At 29.6% G+C, this 22,873-nt stretch overlaps 3 protein-coding genes across 4 annotated transcripts; all 3 read right to left on the bottom strand.

The window, feature by feature from the left end:
• Positions 1-133: 133 nt before the first annotated feature.
• Positions 134-4,954, bottom strand: LOC137806190 (cysteine-rich receptor-like protein kinase 43). Its single transcript, XM_068606177.1, has 6 exons — positions 4,534-4,954; positions 4,293-4,432; positions 3,178-3,388; positions 2,235-2,469; positions 1,875-2,025; positions 134-660 (listed from the first exon to the last, which is right to left on the bottom strand). Exons 1-6 carry the CDS (start codon positions 4,595-4,597, stop codon positions 238-240), a joined length of 1,224 nt encoding a protein of 407 aa, XP_068462278.1. The 5' UTR covers positions 4,598-4,954; the 3' UTR covers positions 134-237.
• A 6,312-nt stretch (positions 4,955-11,266) lies between these two features.
• Positions 11,267-14,567, bottom strand: LOC137806191 (myosin-binding protein 2-like). Of its 2 annotated transcripts, none has more exons than XM_068606179.1 (4): positions 13,166-14,567; positions 12,919-13,062; positions 11,448-12,668; positions 11,267-11,317 (listed from the first exon to the last, which is right to left on the bottom strand). In XM_068606179.1, the coding sequence occupies exons 1-3, from the start codon at positions 14,406-14,408 to the stop codon at positions 11,485-11,487; spliced, it is 2,571 nt and encodes an 856-aa protein (XP_068462280.1). In that variant the 5' UTR covers positions 14,409-14,567; the 3' UTR covers positions 11,267-11,317; positions 11,448-11,484. The 2 variants fall into 2 exon arrangements, with proteins under 2 accessions (XP_068462280.1, XP_068462279.1); XM_068606178.1 differs by having other exon boundaries at positions 11,267-11,351; positions 13,166-14,554.
• Positions 14,568-17,851: 3,284 nt separating this feature from the next.
• LOC137806192 (UDP-glycosyltransferase 72E1-like) lies at positions 17,852-19,651 on the bottom strand. Its single transcript, XM_068606180.1, has one exon. It carries the CDS (start codon positions 19,319-19,321, stop codon positions 17,891-17,893), a length of 1,431 nt encoding a protein of 476 aa, XP_068462281.1. The 5' UTR covers positions 19,322-19,651; the 3' UTR covers positions 17,852-17,890.
• Positions 19,652-22,873: the final 3,222 nt, after the last annotated feature.

Below are 22,873 nucleotides of genomic sequence, written 5' to 3' on the forward strand. Positions count from 1 at the left end.
TTCTTCCATCTCAAGAAAGAGAAACAATTTATTTTATCAAATTATAGTGTTTCTTATTAATTAATAAATCACAAATATTTTAAGAAGAAATCATTAATGCACCATATCATAATAAACAAAGACACAAAGGCAGTGAAAAAATTACCCTACTTAGTAACATTTACCTCATAAATATTTATTTACACGACAAAATTCATGAAATGAAAAAATAAATCTAAAAAATTGATTAGCATTTGCCTAATCTTTCATTGGTCGTTTACCTCGGGGATCTACTTGTGCAGTAGCAGTGGAGCTTGGTGTTGTTGATGATGATGTTGCAGAAGTAGTATTATTATTAGTGCCATAGTTGCTTGAATCACAAGTGTGTGAATTAGAATTAGAATCATCATCAACCCCAGAAGAAAACATTGCAGAGGGTCTGCGAGGCACTCTTCTGAATCTGGAACCAGGCATTCCTGGTCTTGTTGGTTCTTCCATGTTGTCTGGTTTCTTTGACAGCATCACCACCACACGTCCCATGGTTGGACGGAGGTTTGGATCACCTTGAGTGCACAAGAGACCCAGTTTAATGCACATTTCAAGTTGTTCAGTTATGATTGAAGACCCCAATGCAGGGTCCACCATTTCCATGGCCCTTCCTTTCTTGTATAGCCTGTATGCCTGTAAGATCAAAGGATGAACAAAGTAGGTTTTATAACTCTCATCCTGATTAGTATATCACTGTAACTAAAATAACTTTAAGATCACAAGTTTGGACTCACTTTATGTTAAGATTACTTTTAAGTTTTCTGTTTTAAGATGATTTTAAAGTGTTCTGCTTATAATGAATGTGAAGAACACAGAGGTTTGAATATAAAAAAAAATAACAATTGTATTTTGAATTGAGTAATCATTTTCTAAATCAATAATTTTTTTCTAAATAATGTAATATTATTTTAATCAATCCAATTCAAAAATTATATAATTATGTTTTGTATTAAACAAATTTGAATTATATTTACGGTTATACAATCTGAACACGTTGAATCATATAATTCAATGACAAAAAGAGGTTGGTCATTTGATAGTGTCAAATAGTGACTTCTTACACCTCGATAACTTCTATGGACATCTCATAGGTAAGACGAAAAGACCATTGTAGCAATTTTTTTCTATTTACACCTACCGGATTTTACAATTCAAAATATATTATTTTACAAGCCGTAACAACCTTATTATAATATATATTCTGAAAATACATTTTAGATTGTATAATCTAGAATACATATTATAGTAAAAGGGTGTTACGGAATTTACAATCCAGTGTACACAAAAAAGAATGCAAAAAAATATACATGAAGGTGTAGGAAGAATGTATGAAGGTGCAGCCAAATAGGGTTGGTAAAATTAGGCCCAAAAAGCTTTTGGGCCAGTTTTGTCTTTAATTTATGTAAAACAAAATATAAAACAACTAAGGAAAAGAATAAGTTAATTAATTGTAGTAACCCATATGAAAATTAGACTAGTTAGACATGACTTATCTCATATTTTAATTTGATGGATGAAGTCACTTTTGACAGTTCTGATTATAGTACAAAAACTATTGACAAATACATATTATGGTATTTTAAGTGTACAATCTTCATTGTTTCTATTCCCTTTCTTTTCTTCTAATTTATAAATTACAGCCAAATTGTAAATACAATTAATTTTAAGATCTTACAAGTAACGGGAGAGTAATTTTGAGAACCTTACTACAGTAGTATTTGTTAAGAAGTTCATAAATATTAGTTTGAAACTTTTCAAATTGAATACAATTAGTTTGAAACTTTTCATGCAATATTAGAATCTAGGTGTAAGAAAAAGTGTTATTAAATTGTATTCAAAGTTCTTACCCAGTCGAGGAGATTCTGCGCACTCAAGTTCGTATCAAAGGATGAATTTTTCTGGCCACTGACCAATTCCAACACCAAAACTCCATAGCTAAACACGTCTGCCTTCACAGATAAATGGCCATGCATTAAATATTCTGGAGCCAAATACCCGCTGCATATCACATCGTATTACCAAAGTTATTCCTTCAGCATCATTGTTATTGTAGCATTAAATGGACATGCATGAGTTGATTTTTCAAGGTTTTTTCTTCATTGATTGAGGTTTGAATAGTATGATACTAACTTTGGAGTTTTGACTTTTGGGGATGTGTGTGGTTGGTAGAAAGAGTTTATGAAGGATGAAAAGTGATCCAAACTTACTTGGTTCCAGCCACACGTGTGTTGACATGGGTTTGGTCTTCGGGGAAGAGTCGGGCGAGACCAAAATCTGCTATCTTAGGCACCCATTTTTCATCGAGTAAGATGTTACTGGCCTTTATGTCGCGATGGATTATGCAGTTGTGAGAGTCTTCGTGAAGATAAAGCAAACCCCTTCCCACCCCACTGATGATGTCAAATCTACGTTTCCAGTTTAGCTCTTCTTTCTTCCCCGATTCTGCATCAATTTTGAAAATCAAATTCAGTTTCTTATATTTTAAATCTTTAATTTTCAATCAATTTTAAAAGCAAAAATATTATGAAGTAGAGATTGTGCCGTATTAACATGACTTATCTATTTTTATAATTTTTTAAAATTTTATCTATTTTAGTAATTAATAAATGAAATGAAATTGCCCCAGAATGTAAAAATCCCAATATTTTTTGTCGTAAAAAAAATTGAATTCCTGTGGAAGTTTCTTTGATTCTTCTTCGGAGGTGGAGGTGTGCTGCAATCTGGAAACTTTCTATTTAATTACAAGTTGTGTGCCTATTTAATTTATTAGAACGTTACATGTTTGTCAAATAAGTTAATAGTTTAATGCTTGAGAAGGTCAAGATGATTTAGTGCTGTCTCTTTCCAGTGTCCACCACAGGCTCACGCATGACAAGAAATACTTTATACGAGAAGGGATGAAAAAATAAGGGTGTTTTGGGACCCATAGGTTTGGTTGCAATAATGATAAAAAATATGAATCTAGTCAAGGGAAGCCACAAAAAAAAAATCTTAAAACAAATTTTACTTCTGTGTCATTCTTCAGTTTTTCTTTGCCTTCCCAAAACCAGCAGAAAACTGTTTAAAGGTAAATTTTTCTTACCAAAAGTTCTTCTGTAAAAGAAAATAGTGCATGTAAATGAAGAGGATGATTTGGAGAGAAAAACTCACTGAAGAGAAGCTTGTCAAGGCTCTTGCGAGGGACATACTCATAAACAAGAAGCTTCTCGGAGGCATGGGCGCAGTAACCGATCAGATTCACCACATTTCGGTGCTGCACACGACCCAACAACCTGGCCTCGTTGATGAACTGCGTTTTCCCTTGATTCGATCTACGTGATAACCTCTTCACTGCAATCTCTCTCCCGTCACTCAATTTCCCCTTCAAAATTAAACAAACATTAGAATAAGTCTAACATTTTTTGCATACCAAGTAAAACCAAAAACTAGTTGCAATTCTTCCGTGTTGAACTTTCTCCAAAGTTATTCCCATTCCAATCTCTACACCTTTCTGGGGACAGAAAATCAACACGAGTGCTTCTCTAGTAAAATCATTTTCTAGAAGCATTTAGCCTTAGTTTGGAAATCCGTTTTAACCCTTCACATACGTTCACAGCAGAAGTATATGACAAAAGGGTTACTTGTTTTTTATCAAGGGAAAAACAATATATTATATACCATTTGGCAAAGAGGCCATATAACCCTTACATCAGCTGAAATTCAGAAATTTCATGAGGATATTTCTCAGTTCAAAAATTTTCATCTAACAACACAAAACAAAAGCTAATTGTGCAAGTGTATGCATACTTGCTGTACAACGAACCAAATACCATTTTAGTCATCCTACTTCTTGTTGAACTTAATTTCAGTTTAACAGGACATATTTCTCCCATTTCTTTTCAAAGCAACAACTTGTTCTTCTTCATTATGCATCGAAACTCATAATTATGAGTTGGAATTCAGAAAAACGCCTTTTAATTTGTGTGTCTAAACGCTCGTCCATTACTCTGAAACAAGCATACGAAGCTTCTATTTCTTCGTGTGGAAATCGAGGCGAAAAAACATCATATACTTCCATTTTTTTCAAATCAGAACAGAACATGTATTCTAATTCACTTAAATAACACATATTTAAGTTAAAAGACCATGCAGATAAGCCAAATGAAACTCGGATTCTAATCGAAGAACAACCCTAACAGTATTTTTACACCTAATTTTTCTCCTTCAGATAATTCAATCTTAATCAACTCAAACACGAAAAATCAACAAATTGACAATTGAATTACCTTAAAGACGGGTCCAAATCCTCCCTCACCAAGCTTGTTAAGAATGCTAAATTTGTTCGTAGCAGCGACCAATGTTTCGTAGGGGAAAATCTTGTTCTCCTGTTCAGCTAACTTCTGTATATCGTCTTCGCTATGTTCCTCTAATCAAGCACAAAAAGTGTACAATTTCAATCGGAAAACCAGATTCAAAAAGTTATTCAAGAAGACAAAAAAAAGGAATTGGATTTTTCTGTGCTCTTACCTTTACTCGAGGTGAATTTGAAGGGCTTGATGAGATTGTGAAAGAAAGAGTTGGGTTTGGTCATGGCGGTCTACGGCATCCGAAATGAGCCCATGAAAGAAAGAGAGAGGAAAATTTTGGAGCGAAAGAGTGAGAGATGCGAATTTGGGAAGTGAAAAAGATGAACAAGTGTTTGGCAACGGAACGAAGCTTTTTCTCGCATGAATGAATGAATGAACCAGAAAAGTTTCTCTCTGCAGAAAACTGGAAATGATAATTTATAGTGGAGGCGTGTTGCTTTTGTCCGCGTTGACCCACTGTTGACTTTTCACAATTTCTTGTGTTTTGTTTTAAATTGAAAAAAAATCTCTGCGTTCTGCTGCGGACATTAAGCCTTCCATGGAGAAAAGAACTGGGTTAATAGTAAATGGAAGTACCTTCCAAAGAAAAGTATGCTACAACATAATTAATAATTAATAATTAATGTGTTATGTGATCAAAATATTTCAATTTTTAACTTTTGAATGTTACATAAATATTTTGATTATATTATAAATTTTGTTTTGGAGTAATCTTAATTTGAATTTTAGTGTTATACATCATAAACCCTAAATTCTAAATCTTATATCCATTAAATACATTAAACTGGATATTTTTATTGATTTAAGCGTCAGAATATTTTTTACCGGTAGAGTCTTCTCATTGAAACTAAATCATTAAAGTTTGAAGGAAGACCACTCGAAACTCATCCCGATTCCAACTAACCTCGAATCGACAAAAACAATAAATAAATGAAAATAAAAATTCTTTTGTACTACACATGGTTGACAAAATCCAAGATTCGAGAGTCAATACCTATTTAAAAAGGTTAATTGATTTGTTTCGATACCGCCAATATAATTTTATATTGATCAAGAATTTAGGTCAATGACAGTTTATATACTTTTTTCTCTTCCAACCTATCGAGACGCTTATAAAAATAAAAGTGTGACAGAATACCGACCTTCAAAATGAAACAATGCCTCAAATACAATGATTAAAACCCGTTTGATAGCATGTATAGTTGAAGCAAATGTGTACAATTATAATTTAAATTGAGGTTCACATGTTTTGGTGGTACCATTTTTTTTGTCACGTTCTATGTGAAATCAAAGAATAAAGACCATCTACATCAAGAATCCGATACCTAGAAGAGCGAAGGAAGAGACACTTCCAACCCATAAAAAAACATTTAGAAAAAAACAATTCTAAAGAAAATAAAATATTGTGGAAATGAATAAATTGTTTCTTCCATAAATGATAATAAATTTTAAAAGGAGTCTCACTTAATTTCAAATTTTATTTAGTATGTTTAATCTCATTATAGAAGAATAACATGTAGGAATTCAAATTAAATGTGTCTCTTTCTTGTTATTAACGTGAAATAAGTGAAAGAAGTTGTGAAGCCATGACCAAAAGAGTCCAGTCCTAGTTTATCATATGTGAAAGGAAAATGACATGTGACTCTCTTCTTCTCATAGTCTAGTCCTCTTTTGTTTCAAGGTGTTTGGTATTATTCAATTAGAATATTTAATTTCTTGTTATCTTATTAAGAAAATAATTAAATAAAAATTAATTTTAGAAAAAAAAATAGTTGTTGTATTGAAAAAATTAAATACTATTTTTAAGATTAAAAAAATATTGGTATGTGACCCTGAAGTAGTTCCTATTTATTTATTTTTTATTGTTGACAAAAAAAATTGATAAATAATTTCTAAATTGGTATCTAAAAAAATTTTAAATACCAACTTTAAAATCTAAATAATTGGTAGTTAAAACTTAGGTAACTAATTAGATATCAATTTAGAAATTATTTATCAAAAATAGAAACTAATTTAGATATCGATAATTTTTTTAGTCTCTAAAATAAAATAGTATCTAATTTTGTCACTACTAGAAAATCAAGAAATAGAAACCAATTTTAGAGACAACAAATAATTAGTTGTTATAGTGACTAAATTAGATACCATTTTAGGAACTAAATAAATTTTTGGTTTCTAAATTAGTTTTTATTATTGTTAAATAGTTTCTAAATTTGTATTTAATTAGCAACCAAGATTTTTGATACCAAATTTAGAATTTACTAAATAATTGATAGTTAATTAGATACCAATTTAGAAACTATTTAACAATAATATAAATTAATTTGGAAACTATTCTTTTTTTTAGTTTTTAAAATGGTCTCTGATTTAGTTACTATTACAACTAATTATTTCGATCTCTAAAAATTGATTTCTATTTGATGATTTTTTTTGTTGTGGTTTAACCACACAATTTTTTAAGATTAGATTTCTTAATCTTTGAGGATGATGGTTTAATTTTTATTTTTAAACTTTTGTTAAAAATGTTACATTAATTAAAAATAAAATCAATTCATAATATACATGTGAATTTATAAGATGATTTTAATTTTATAAGATTAAATTTCATTTTAAAATTACTTCTTAAGAGTTTTAATTCTGGGAGAAATTTTCATTTTTATTATTTTTTAATTTTGATGAGACTTTTAAATTTCTCTGTTAAGCTATCATGCTCATAATTCAGTTTATTGAATTGTACTGTATATATCATTTATGTAAAAAAAAAAGTGAGAAAATTATAATATATATTGCCATTGATGCTAGAGGACCTTCACCAGCAAAGTGTTTCTGTTTCTAAAAAAAAAATAGAATACACCTATGTACTATTAATTTAAAATAAAATAGAAAATCTAGATGAAGAGTAACACATTCCACCTCCTATTAATTATAAAATCTAATTATCTCAATTTAAGGAATAATATTTTCTATTTTCATGTAAAAATCATAATTATGAACACAAAAACAATATTTAGAAAATGTTAAAGATTTAAGTCTTACTAAAACTAAAAATAGAAGAAACAATAATGGTAAGAAATTGGAACATTTAAACCCATAATATGAACAATTGTAAGGTATAAAATCTACTTGCATATTTTTTTTTTATCAAGTTACCCATGTTTTGATATATTTTTTTTGTTATCTATGTATACAAATTTGTTTATACTTTATCTTTATTAATATTTTATTAATTTATTTTGGTTATTTTTTTATTTTGTAATCTTTTTAACTTTAAAAATTTATTTTATTTATTGTCATAACCATGTTATTGAGAAGGATGAAGAAATTACTAGGTTTTATTTTTTTTAATTATTATTGTTCAGTTTTGAAATTTTTATTTTATTTTTATTAATTTATTTTAGTTATTTTGTTATTTCAGCTTTTAATAAAGTAATTGTTTTAAAAATTTATTTTATTTATTGTCACTTAATAACTACTTTATTTGAATAAAGTATAGAGATTGATACAGTGTTTTTCTATTTTAAATTGATTTTCTTCTCTATTTTTAAAATTAAAGAGATCTCTAATCTCCTCCTTCCCTAGGTCTTTTAATCTTAATATTAAACACGTGAATATATACAAATAATAAAAATAAAAAATATGATATACTAGACTCTCACAACTGCATTTGTAAGTAAAAAATTGAACACATTACAAAAATTTTCAACTGTTCTGCGTAATTAATCAAATTATATTTTGATAATCTAGAGTATGAAAAAGATACAAAACTAATATGAGATTAGAGCCAAAATAATGATTGAACATCTCGTAGATAGAATATGAACTAATTATAATATATAAAATAAGTACAAATCTACTAAATTTAAAATTAATTTTTTAATAATATTAAATTTTAGCAGTTGTTATTGAATTATTTCATTATCAAAATATTCATAAATATCCAATTATTATATACACAGTTCTCAACCTGGAGAAAATGTTACAAACTTTATATTAATTAGAAATAGCATAAAGTTATATTCAAAAAAACAAAAAAGGAAAGGAAAACACACGAGAAAGAATAAAAATGAACACATAAGTTCAACCACCACAGACATTATGGTACAACTTCAATGATTTTCAAAAACTACACTAAAAAATAAAGATAAAATTAGAATAAATAAAGCAATAAATCCATGGCACTCTTCATTCTAACCACTTTCTCATTAATCTAAACAAAATAGTTTATATACTTATAAATAATAATTTAAAATGAAAAATAGCTCAGTATAAACAAAAATAAATACCCACCACACCAGGGAGATTGAATTGAAAGAAATATTCCATCTTCATCCATTCAAGAACCCAAATAGCAGAGTTCACATAACTGTATTTTGGAATTTGATGAAATTTCAATATTATTACTTTATATTATATATATATTTTGGGAAATATGATATGCATATTATAATTTAATTTAAAATTTTGATATGTTTTTCCATTCAGTATACTTTTACACGAAATTGATTTTTTTCTTAGTCTAAAGTTTGGATCTAGTAGATAATTATAATAAGTAAACTATTCAAATGAGTTTTTAACCATTTTTTACGTAAAGATTTAGGGTTTAGGATTTAAGATTTTATGAAGATGTCATTTGTTCCAAAACTGAACACTGCATCGATGAAGTGGGTGTTTAAAACACAACCATGCATGCACTTGATATATTATGTGGAATAGATAAATTTTTGTACAAGTTCTTTGAGAAGAAGAAAAATGAACTTAGTGAAGCATTCTTCATTTTGTGCATTTCATTTCTGAATTAGTACTAGAATGCACATGAATTTCATCTAAGAAGAGAAACTTCCATTGTCCTTATGGAAATCGGTCTCACTTGTCTAACATGTAAGCATGAATCTAGGTGATGTACAATTCGTTCCTCCATTGAAACAACCACCAAATACCAATCATTAGTGAAAAAAAAAACTATTTTCGACTTACTATTTAAAATAATTTTACGATTAAACGCTGTCCTTCAAAACATAGTGATAGTTTTGTGATACCAGTGAATATCTCTCATCCTTAATTGATAAGTATATATGTAAATTGTTGTAGATAAAACATGAACAACGTTTCTATAGACAATATATCAAACAAAATGCAACTTCAATGGTATTATCATTTTACATATTTAAGACAAGATAAGGGTGACATCAAATGTACATTACTAGGAAATTATTAAATAAAAAATAATTTTAAAAGCTAAAAATAATTAATTATTATATTAACTAAATTAGATACTATTTTAGAGAATAAAAAATTATTAATTTATAAAGTAGTTTCTATTATTGATAAATAGTTTCTAAATTGATATCTAATTAACTAATTTTACTTATCAATTATTTAGATTATAAATTTAATAGAAAAATATTGTAATTAAAGGGGAATATCTTAGTTTTGTGATCAGAAAAATGATTGGGGTGATTTGAAGGTTTGACATTTCTATTTGAGATTTAAAGGTTTGACATTTCTATATGCACGTGGCAGAGTCGTGATGTGTTTATGGTGTCATGACTTACACCATATTTCTTTAAATATAATTTAAATTTGAAAATTCAATTAATAAAGGATACTCAAAAATAAATATTAATAATTTAATTAACTTTCAAAAAATACATTCTAAACTCTTGCCTTAATACAATCATAGTAGCCTTTTATATTTACTGTATTATTCAGAATCTATTTGGATAAACTTTGTGAGAAAAAAAAAGGTAAAATAACTTTTTTTATAATATATTAATTTATAAGAACTCTTTTATACAATTCCTCTCAATTCTTATTTTAATTTTATCTATGTCAATTTCAATTTATAAAAAAATTATTTATTTATCTTTTCAATTTCTAAATTTATTCTTTGTTTCTTGCTCTTTCCTGTATAAATACAACTTTTCTCTCTTAATTTATTTTAGACACGAGAAATAATTTAGAAAAAGGAACTTTTGTACCAAGTTTTTCAAAATATTTAACTAAACCTAAATTCTAAATGATGAATAAAGCAGTGTTTGGATTAGTTTATTTAAAAAAAAAATGAACTTTGTTCTTTGCATAAGAACTTGTTTTCAAAAAATCAAAATTTTCTCAAAATCAACCTTTCTCAAACATGCTATATAAATATCTCCAAAAGAATAACTTGATGTTTAAGCTAAAAACCTGACATAATAGTATGAAGAAAATTATGCAGAAGAGTAGAGCTATGCATATTGAAAAGAAAGTAATTTTTGAGCTATGCTAGAATTTTGACCTTCAAGCTAACATATCTTATGAACTCATAATGCTTAATTACTTTCAAGTCATTCTGCAGTACCAGAAAAATATATTAACCCAAGATTTAAAAATTAAGCAATCATAATCAAATATTATGAAAATAACAAACAATTGAGAAAACAGTATTTTTTTTTTCTCTTTCTCTTTATGATAAGGCCAATAATCTAATATTATATTAAACTTGAGTTAATAAAACCTTACAAAATAATAAATTTGTAAGGAGAAAATTGTTTTAACTTACATTTGTTTCATCTTTAAAACTCATCTCTATCACAAGGTACAAAACTAGTGGACCTCATTCTGTCTGTGTAATGAACAACATCTTGGAGATTGCCCCAGAATCTTAGTTGGATTTCTACTGCTTTGCTAGCCTGGCCTTTCCTCATAAAATACAAGTGCCAGGGTGGTTTCACCTTACTATACATACAATAATTATGCATATTTTCATCCTTTTTCCATAAGGTAATGATGGACATAGTCCACAAAAGTTAGCTTTGTTTATCACCATTGTTTTCAACTTGGCCATACCATGATTCTTCTCTTTCCATCAAGTAACTTTCAATTATGAGGTTAAGTTGATGTGATGCATTGATATCTATGTAGGGACAAAAGTTGTGCTTTGTGTATGCATGCTTGATTTCCAGTTTCTACATCATTTCCAACATAACATAGATGTAATAGCTACAATTAGCAAGGCCTCAAAACATCAGAAAATGCTCTCTTAAATGATAAACCATAGAAGTCTATTATTCTAATGTAGGATGCTCAGTGTCTTACCAATTAATTATCTGTTTGGAATAACCAAGTAGAGTTCTTACACAGCACTATCTCCCATGTTCATGATTCTGAGTTCAACATTCCTAAGATCACGAAGATGTTGCAAAATTTCTTGGATGAGAAATAACCCCTTGTCCCCTTTCCCCAAGGATATGATACAGTGCTTTAAAAATTCTTTATCTGCTTCCAGAGCTTGGAGTCTCTTATAAACATCATCCACCTTTACTTCTACTTCTACATCAAGATTTTTCTTCTCTATTTGGACCTTTTCACTTGAACTTTTTTGCAAGGAAGTAAAATCTAAACCATTGCTCATGACCCCGTTTTCTGCTTCTTTGCCAGTTTCATCAAAGAATGGGAGAACCCTCTTGGCTTTTGTACACATTGTTTGATGCTTACCATTTGCTAATCCATTTATCTGACCTGTGTATCCATTATGGTCTTGGTACCCATTTGCATTCTCTTCACAAAGATCTTCTACTGATCTAATACCATCAAAGTACTCCTCTTCACAATTCAATATAACAAGCTTTTCTTCCAGCATCTTCAGTTGTTCTAGAATCAATAATCTCTCTTCCTCCAAGTTTTCCACTGATTCCTCCAAATATATAACATCATCTTCCGAAGTGTTCTTCTTTCTGAATTCTTCTTGATGGCTATAAATACCATTTTCTTGGCTTGTGCCTCGACTCCAATCAATAGGTAGTTCATAACTATCTGTAGCATTTCTACAAGAAGGAGATGTTCTGCTTCTTATATTACTTTCTCTTCTTGACATTATCATGGTTTCTCTAACCTCATATTCATGAACCTTTTTTTGATAAATTTCAAGCTGCTTTTCTAACTCAAGTTTCTCTTTCTCCCTCTTTATCACAAGTTCATTCAAAAGCTGCAAGGCTTCCTGGTCATACTCAGATTGTTCTTCCATCATCCTCTCATATTGCAAAGCTTCCATCCGCATTGCTGCTTTCTCTTCCTGAAGCCTATTTATCATTGCCATTGTTTGATTTGCCGCAATTGCAGATGCACTCCTCTCTTCTTCTAGTTCACCATATAGACTATTTAAGACCTTCCTTTCAGCTTTCAGGGCTGATTTCAACTTCTCAATTGTCAACTCACCACATTCTATATCACATATGGCACTTACTTCCAATGACTCTTCTGTTTCTGATTCTTTTCTTCCAAGAAGTAGAAACATCTCGTGTGGCTGATGTAGATTCTCTGCAGAAGTGGGTGTATCAGCAACTGTTTCTTCTTTCATATTATTAAGTTCCAAAGATGATGCAAATGGTTATTTACAGTTGGCATATTCATACCAAGTGACATTGTTTTAAATTCTACAAGTTCTTCATTACTCTTGACAAAACCTCATTATCTAAAATAAAAATGAAGGAAAATGGTACAGCTTATTGATATCACAATTGTTTGTTATGGACTTGTGGAAGAAAGAAGAAAAGCAGAGAAGGCTTACCACTATCATCTTGGACAGTAAAAGTAGTAGTCCTACAAGATGAGATTTCTTGCACTTCTTTATTTGAATCAAGAAGAAAATCTTGATTTTGAGTTGAGACTTCTTGTAATTCATCATCTTGCGTTTGTGTTGCATCTTCAGACTCTGAAAAAACAGCAAATTATTAGAACATTTATGCTCAACCAAGAAAATAGAACAACAGTAAGACTGAGTGATAGACTTATATAGATGAATAAAAGATTGAAACCTTGAGGTAAAACTGAACATAATTCATCATCTCTTCTTTTCATGTTTGCATCAACACTGGAGTCTTCACTTGTTTGAGGTAATTTCACCTCTTGAGAGTTTTGTTCCAAATTTTCTTCTTCTACTATTGATTCTAATATTTTAGCTCTAATCCTCAATGGGATTGACTCAACCCCATTGGCCTTGCATGCCTTTGTTGTACACTCTAGACCTGAAGAAACTGACACAGTATGCAATGGAGTGTGCCAGTTCTCAATAACAGGTTCTGATTCTGCACTACAATTTAAATCAAAATCCAAAATAACATCTTCATCCCCACTAAGCCCATCATCCCCCACCTTATATCTAAGTTGATTTTGGCTTTCTGTGGCAAAGGAATCACCATATTCAACAGGAATCAAAAGGGAATCATTACCATGAATGAAAAATTCCAAATGTTTGGGTGGAATCAGTTCGGTAATCTCATTAGAGCAAGAAACTTGATGAGTGGTCTCCTCACAAGGTTGATCATCCATTGGGGCATTCAAAGATTCCTCCTTTCCTCCTCTACCTGAGTCCTCACCAGCATAAAAAGCAATGTCGCTTCCCCTTTTCTCTACAGAGTTTTGTTCCTCTTCAACTCTACCATGATCCGAGTGATGATGGCCCTCATCAACCTCTGCCTCAACCTCACTTTCAGTAATCAAATTCCTTTTCTGGGTACAATCCAAAACCCTCGAAGAAGACTTATCTTTGATAAGGTTAAACTTGCTCACAGAGTTGTCACCACAACAAGAACACCTCGAAGGCTCCATCCCATTCTCAAGTACCTTGTTATTATCATCAGCATCAAGAATCACACCCTTTTGCTGCATCCATGGAAAGTGGCCAAAACTCTTAGACAAGTTCACAAAATTTGGGTGACACGAAGATGAGCAATCCTCACACATACTTTCTGATTCAGCTAGTTTTCTGTGATTGAAGCAGAAACCCAGTTTGGAAATCTCCAAAGCATGAGCTTCACACACAAGATCCCTGCAAGAACACTTGTTATTTTCAGGCTCTATGATGTGATCAATCCTTGTGCACCATATGCAGGGTCTTGTAAGACCAAAGTAATCCACAAACTTCATGATTAGATAAGAAAAGAGAGAATTTAGAAGGAGGAGGATGATCAGAATCCATTCAAGGACGGCATAGACAAGAACCACGGTGATTTTGTTGGTATTTTTATGCAACATGGTTGCAAACTTGTTGGTAGCCATGTAAATCTTCTTGACATGTACAAACAAGAAAAAAATATCAATTTGCAACCTACAAAAGGAGAAAGAGATGTCTTTTAGAAAAAAATGTTGAGAGAAAAAGAATTTTAAGACTAGATGACAAAATTGAATTGTGGGGTGGTGTACAATGTTTGTGAAAGAGAATATAACATGGGCAGAGACCAATAATGGTTTTACTTAGAGAGTGAGAAAGTAACATGAACAAAATGAGTGAAAGTTTTTTTTTTTTTAGATTATGCTGAAATTTTTGTTTGGGATGCTCTGAGATTAGGAAATTCCAAAAGTTGATTCAGGAGCAGTGATGGTTTTCATAAGAGTTTTCAACAAATTGTATCTTATCTTCTTCTTTTTTCTGCCATTCATAATACTTTTATTTCTATTGACTTTTAATTTCATATTCTTGTCCATATTTGACAAATATATAAATTAATTTCTCATTCCATGAATATATATTTAACTTCAACTTCATAAATAAGGTTTGCATTTATTTATATATTATAAAGTACTTATGTATAAGGGTTGAATCACCCCTTAAGTGATTCTTGTTATTCAATTTTTATTATTGATAAAAAAAATTATAAAGTATCTTAATCTTTAATCGATATAGGATCTTCAACAAATAAATAGAAGAAGATTAAATAAATACTCAGTTTAGTGAATTTTTTTATCAAATAAAATTTATTTAATTTTAAAATGATCTTATTTGATGGAATGTAGAAATAATGTAGAGCTTTGTAGAGAGTACAGACAATATGTCGCCCGTGGAAGGTACAAAAGATGTATTATGTGTGACTTTGTCTTAAACACATTTTGTGGTTTTTGAGAAACTTTTTTGTTTCGAATATGTTGTTAAGTCTATTGTGACTTGGGACACTACATAAAATTTTGAAGGGACCTACTACTATATATATTAGATAAAATAATTTAAATAAAATTATTAATATTTAAATATTTTATCTAAGTTTCAAATAATATCTTAATGTAAAGTAGCACTAAAATGTATAGAAAAAATTTATCTATTTTTAAAGTGTTAGATCTCCTTTATTTTAGAGATTTGAAGTTATCAGTGATCGAATTAGAATTTCAAAATATGAATAATATTTCTTTTAATATAAGTAATTATATTGTCAATAAAAAAATTAATTTTTATTTTAATTATTTATCTCAAAATTGAATTATTATTTTAATTATATACATATTGATCTACGCTGTCAATTTTTTTTATATATAATCAAAATATATAATTAGGTTAATTACTTTATCTATTTGTATAAATTAATAATATAAATGTGTGAATAATTACATATTTATTCAGTTTTTAATATTTAAAATAAAAAATAGTGTTAGTGAAACATGTACGTAATAGAATAATAACGAAGAAAGTTAAGATTCAACCAATTATCTTGCTCTCACCCATTTACATTTTGTCCTAAAAACTATTTATTTCCTTGGACCCAATTTTTTTTCTGTAAAAGAAATAAATGTTTTTGTATTACATAGTATAAATCCATGTAAACTGAAGTTGGGTACCTCATATTTTGCAACTTTTGTTTGTTGGTTCTCGTTTTATCTATTTATCTTTAGAGAATTCTAGAGAGATCAAAGTGGTGAAACATTTCAATTGATCATCTTTTTTTTTTTTTTTACTTTTCACTTATATATTTTCAATGTATATATTATTACTCGTAAAAGGATCTCTTAAAACATTTTTTTTATGAGTAAAATCCACACCTTGATGTGGGACAAGTTTATATGAATCTTCATTTAATCATTTATGACTATAATATATTCATTGAAAACATATAAACATAAATTAACATAATATTATAAATTTATAATATTATAGATAAATGTACCCAACAAAATATAATTATAAAATAATTTAACTATATAATATAGTTGAAGAGATGTGCTACTATTAGTCCAACGATCAATTAATATTGAGTTTTCTACTTAAAAAATTTGAATGTTCGTATTTCTTTCATGTTGGTATATGACATTTCTCACATTTTCAATAATTGAATCACATTTCTTATACTAAGTGAAGAATAATCATATGTGTATCTGTTTTCTCTCGAAAACATCATAAATAAAGACTGTAAAAGTAAATATGTAATTAACCTTCATCCACTTATTACTAGTCAACAAAGTTTCTTTCTAAAAAATTCACTATCCATGTTATAATCAGCATTGGATGGGATTGGAACACAAGTTTTTTCTGTGACTAAAGAAACTTTAACAACTACACCAGACAAATTCTTTAGTATTATTAAGATTTTTATTATATTTATTATTATTAATAATATGAATAATATTAATAGTATTAATAATATTATTATTATTAATATAATTTATATTATTATTATTATTAATATAATTTATATTATTATTATTAATATAATTTATATTATTATTATTAATATAATTTAATAATAATTTAATTTATATTATTATTAATAATATAATTATATTAATAATAATAAGTATAAATTATATTAATTATAATAAGTATAAATTATATTAATAATAATAAGTATAAATTATATAAATTATAATAAGTATAAATTATATTAATAATAATAAGTATAAATTATATTAATAATAATAAGTATAAATTATATTAATTATAATAAGTATAAATTATATTAATAATAATAAGGATAAATTATATTATTAATAATAAGTATAAATTATATTAATAATAATAAGTATAAATTATATTAATTATAATAAGTATAAATTATATTAATAATAATAAATATAAATTATATTAATAATAATAAGTATAATAAAAATCGAAATATGACCAATGAACTTGACCAGTGATTGCTGCATCTCTAGTAACTGAAAAAACTTAGGTTTGAGTCCAGTAAAGTCATTCTAGTGGAGGAAACGATGGTTAAGTTCTCAAACTTTATTTTGTTCTTGGGTGGAGATGGTAAGGTGTGTGTAAAGTGACTTTCGTGATAGAGGACACCTTTTAATTGTAAAAGGAAAGGTGTAATTTACTATTATTTGTTCTAGGAAAATGTTATTAATCAATGAGATATTTTTATTTGCTTAAAAAAAATTATTTAATCTATTTAAAAAAACACACACTAATTTAGATTTATTTTAACAAAGACATGCATCCGATTTTTTTAAATTTCAAAATTATCCTTCAATCTATTAAAAAACTACATTAAAAAAATAAATCTAAAATAGATTATTATTTTATGAAAATGAAATTCTGAAATAGGATGTTAAAAAAATATAAAAATAAATTATATATTATGAATTATAAATCATTTTAATAATCATAAAAATAAAAAATATTTTTACGTATATGAGTTAGAATATTTTATGAATTTATAGTTAATTTTAATAAATATAAATACACGTAAAATAATGATAAAAAAAATATTTTAAAAAAATACAAAAGCACATGATAAATTAGATGAATTATGATCAATTAGAATAGTAATTTATAGTTTATTTTGAGAAACATAAACTTGACAGTGTTTGGTCATTTGAGAAAGTGAATGATGAGAAGAACCAAACACACACAACGCTTTCTCTCCGCTCAGTTTCAGCTCCTTCACTTTCTTCCTCATTCTCACACCTTCTTCATCCACCATCACCCTTCTCACCATCTCCGCCACCTCTTCCCTTCCCACAACTCCTCCGCCCTTCTCCGCCACCCGTACCGCCACCCCAAGCTGCTCCGACACCATGAAAGCATTCATCCTCTGCTCAGCGTAAAGCGGCCACGCCACCATGGGAACGCCGCTCTCCACGCTCTCCAAAACGGAATTCCAACCGCAGTGCGTCACGAAACCCCCCGTCGCAGGATGTTCCAGGATCTCGGCCTGCGGGGCCCACAGCGAGACCACAACCCCCACCCCCTCCGTCCTTTCCACAAACCCCTCCGGCAAGTAACCCACTGCAGAGTCAACGCCACTCGCCACGTCGAAAAACGCGCCACTCGCGTCGCCTTCGCACGGTGGCCGCACCACCCAAACAAACCTCTGCCGGCTCAGCTCTAACCCCAACGCCACCTCCCTCATCTGGTTCTCCGACATCGTCCCACCACTCCCGAAGGACACGTAGATGACCGACTCATCCGGTTGCCCGTCCAGCCACTGCAAAACCGCACCCTTCTTTCCACCCTCCGCTTTCTTCACCAAGGGTCCAACCGCATGCACTTCTCCCTTCGTAAACCCTCCCAAAACCCCATTCTCTCTCAGCGCTTTCGTCGCAGCGGGCTCAAGATCTTCCCACGTGTTCACCAAAATCCCATCAGCGGCTACGCTCTCCTTTGCCGCTTCAAGGCAAGCCTCGTACATCGCCCCTCCCGGGGATAAAAACGCTTCCAGCGTGTCCTCGAACCGGACCGGTTTGCAGCCGGGAATCGGAAGCGGTTCGCGGCTTTCGGCGTGTGTTTCCATAATTTTCTTGTCGGCGACGGAAAAATAAAGTGTAACCGCAGCAAACCAGGCGCTGGTGGCGAAGTAAACGTAGGTTAGCATGGAAAGGTCACGTGCCATGGGCAAAGCTTGAAGACCGAACATGTCGACGATAAGAGCTGAAGGAGGAGGAAGGGTGTTGATGGATGTGATGGAGGAGCGTAGAAATGGAAGGGAGTGGAGCATGGTTAACTCGATTCGTAGTTCTATGGGAGCATTGGGTGGTAGTTTGTGGGAGACATCGATGGGAGGAACATGGACGATGTTGAGGGAGCTAAGGTTGGATGTTTGTTGGAGAATCTGAGAGGTTGAGGTTGTGGTTGTGACGAGGAAGATGGTGACGTGGAAGGAGTGGTGTGTGAGGAGGCGTTTGCCTAGCTCCACCATGGGAATTATGTGCCCCATGCCGGGACTTGCCAGAAGAACTGCATGTGCTTTTGATGTTACCATTTCTCTCTTACTATCGATCAATCAAGATCACCTCTTTTCAGTTTCACCTTTAACTTCTAATAGTATTAAATATTGTTTTTGGAAATATGTATGCAGAATGTTAGTTTAGAATGTTAGGTGAGGTACCAAAACTTTTAAGGAAATTTTGTAACATTGACATGGATAAGAAAGGAAAAAAATAAGAAAGGGAAAAAGAAAGCGTTAGTATGGATAAGAAAGGGAAAAAGAAAGCGTTAGTATTTGTATCAGTGTTAGTGTTGATGGTGGTTGGGGAGGAAGGTATGTTGATGGTGGTTGGAGAGGAGCACGAGAAAAGAGAAAGTTGGTTAAATTTTGGGTATGTTTGCTTTTGGGGGAGACGGGAGGGAGGTTGACAGGGGGAAGGTGAATGCGTGAGAATGAGGAGAAAGTTGAGGGTATTTAGAATCTTCTCTTAAACAGGAATGAGAGTAGAATGAGATGAAAATGTCATAGTGTCCTTCATACAATAATATTAATAATGGAAATTATTATTAATAATAGTTTTGTGTATATATATAACATAACATAATTTAAAAAATCATAAATAATATTAAAATTATCTAAATAAATTAACTTAAGTAACAAAATTAATTTAAATTAATAAAGTGAAAAATAATAAAATTATACTTACATTTAAAATTATATTTAATTAATTCTTTGAATTTTATATTTTTTTCTTTTATTTATAAATGAAATTTTAAATTATTTTAATTAATTAAAATATACACAAAATTAGTAATTATTTATTCTTTTTTTATATAAGAGTAAATTTGTAATCTTACAATTTACACTATTCAAAATAATTTAAAATACATTTACAACCATCAAATCATCTACGTATCTCAATCAACTTTCTTCAGACATCCATTTTAAGATATTCTAATCTAAACATACTCACTTTTTTCACACTTTCTTCTCACACTCTCACTCTCCCACACTCTCAACTTTCTACTCCTATGTGAAAGTCTTTGCTAGCTCCACCATGGAAATTATGTGCCCCATGCCGGGACTTGCCAGAAGAACTGCATTTGGTTTTGATGTTACCATTTCTCTCTTTCTCTCTTACTATCGATCAATAAGATCACCTCTTTTCAGTTTCAGCTTTAACTTCCACCTCTATGTCCTTTATATGCATGAAATTCAACCATAGTAATTACATAGGTCCTCAAATTTTTACAACATCAATTTTAGATTTCGTGATTTGTTGGAACTTTTAGAAAAAAATTCTAATTTTTTGCTTTTTTGCTTGTACTTTTTTCTTCTGCGATTGCAATGCAATTTTTTTCTTTTGCAGTATAAGGCTTATGTTTATCCATATTAATAAAAATAATAATTTTAATAATAATAATTAAAATAATAGTAGTAATTATAATAATAGTAATAATACTAATAATTTTAATTTTAATAATATTATTATTAATAATAATATTAATATTAATAATTACTAGTATTTACAATAATATTCTTCCAACGTGTTATATTCTTAATATCTCAATTTAACTTAGTCAAATATGTTCATGAATAAAATAAACATTACTTTATTATGGAGAAATTGGTAGTGTGTCACCACTTATTATGTCACTAACAACATTGATACTGAGATTACATAACTTGATCTTGGTGTTTTTCACTAAGGTCACTTTACACACACCTTATGAATCATCCCACCCAATAACAATAGTAAGTTCAAAATTTTAAAAATTACATTACTCTCCAGAAAAATGGTAGTAAGTCACCATTTATTTCTACACGAGTCATCACTGATTGTGACTAAATAACTTGATATTGGTGTCCTACATTATTTATACATACCTCGTGCACTGCACCACCCTACATAAGAACAACACAAACATTGAATTTTTTAAAATTAATTAATTGTGCAGAAACTTGGTATAGCAAGGGTTACCACTTACTCTAACTAACTACATTGACACTTAGATTAGATAATTGTACATTGGTGTCCACCATTGAGATCACTTTAGACACACCATATGCTAAAAAGGTTTAGAAGTTTGAAAAAATGACTCCAAAAGATAATTATTAGTCATAAATAATCTTCTTACAAAGAGGATAACATGGATAGTGAAAATTTGTGAAAGAAACTTTGTTAACTGGTAATTGGGGGATGAAAGTTGATTACATTTTTGCTTTTAAGACCTTTATTTATGATGTTCTCAGGAAAAAATAGATACACATATGATTACTCTTCACTTAGTATAAGAAATGTGGGATTCAATGATTGAAAATATTAGAAAAGTCATAGACCAACATGAAAGAAATATGAACATTCATAATTTGTTTAGGTACTAAACTCAATATTAATTGATCGTTGGACTAATAGTAGCACATCTATTTAAATCCAGCGTAATATATTATATAGTTAAATTATTTTATAATTATTTTTTTTTGTACATATTATATATTATATATAATATTATAAATTTATAATATTATGTTAATTTATATTTATATGTGTTCAATGTATATATTATAGTCATGAATTATATGTGTTAAATGAAGATTCATAGAGACTTGTCCCACATCAAGATTTGGATCTTACTCATAGAAGAAAGAAATGTTTTAAGAGGTATTTTCATGATGTGGATGTAAGGAAACAAGTAAATATTGAGTTTGCAAACTTTTTAAATGGAAGAAAAGATTTTGTCGATGTTGATGCTTCAAGGGATAGAAGTAAAATGGATGCAAAATCACGGTGGATTGTTCATGGAACTCGTGCACCAAGACTTCAAAAGAAAAAGACTTCAGAAGAAAAAAACTTGAGAATGAGAAGAAGACTTCAAGAAGATGAAGAAGAAGAAAAAAAAAAGATATTTCTATTATAATATATGAGTAGGTGTAGTCAGAAAATTTGTGTTTTCTAATATATATTCATATTTATTAAAATGAATTATAAATTTATATTGATAATTTTTATTCAAGTTTTTATATTAAACATAATTATATATAAATAATAAAAATAAAAAATGTAGGAGACGCATGTTTTGGCTGTATTTCCACTAATTTTATTAGTTTGTTTTACAATTTGGAACATAAAATTAGAATTTTAGATTCTTCTAATTTAATTTTTTTTTAATAGAATTTTTGTTTTGAATTGAATAATTCAAAATTTCATGTAGTATTATAACTACCCAAAATGAAAAACTTAACCTTTTGATTGTAGAATCTCTAACTACTTTGAATAAAGAATTATTATTTTAGATTTTTCAATCGGAAAAACCTCCAAATTACATAATGAGAAAATAAATAAAAAATCAGGGTTATCTCCACTCGTTGCCCGAATCCTTTTCCAGAAAAACAAAATACTTATCCAAAGGAGTTAGCTAACTTCAACCTCTTCGTAACCATGACCTCCAACAATATTTTTTCACAACTTTAACGTCCAAATCAAGAACTTGTGTCAATTGTCTGGATGTAATAGGGCAGACTATCTACACAATCTCTATTCAAGATATGTATGTGAACATTGAAAACGTATGCATCTGCGAATTTGAATAGAGATGTAACCAGAGA

The sequence above is a fragment of the Phaseolus vulgaris genome, chromosome 3 (assembly GCF_000499845.2).
Source record: "Phaseolus vulgaris cultivar G19833 chromosome 3, P. vulgaris v2.0, whole genome shotgun sequence".
NCBI classification, from domain to species: Eukaryota; Viridiplantae; Streptophyta; class Magnoliopsida; order Fabales; family Fabaceae; genus Phaseolus; species Phaseolus vulgaris.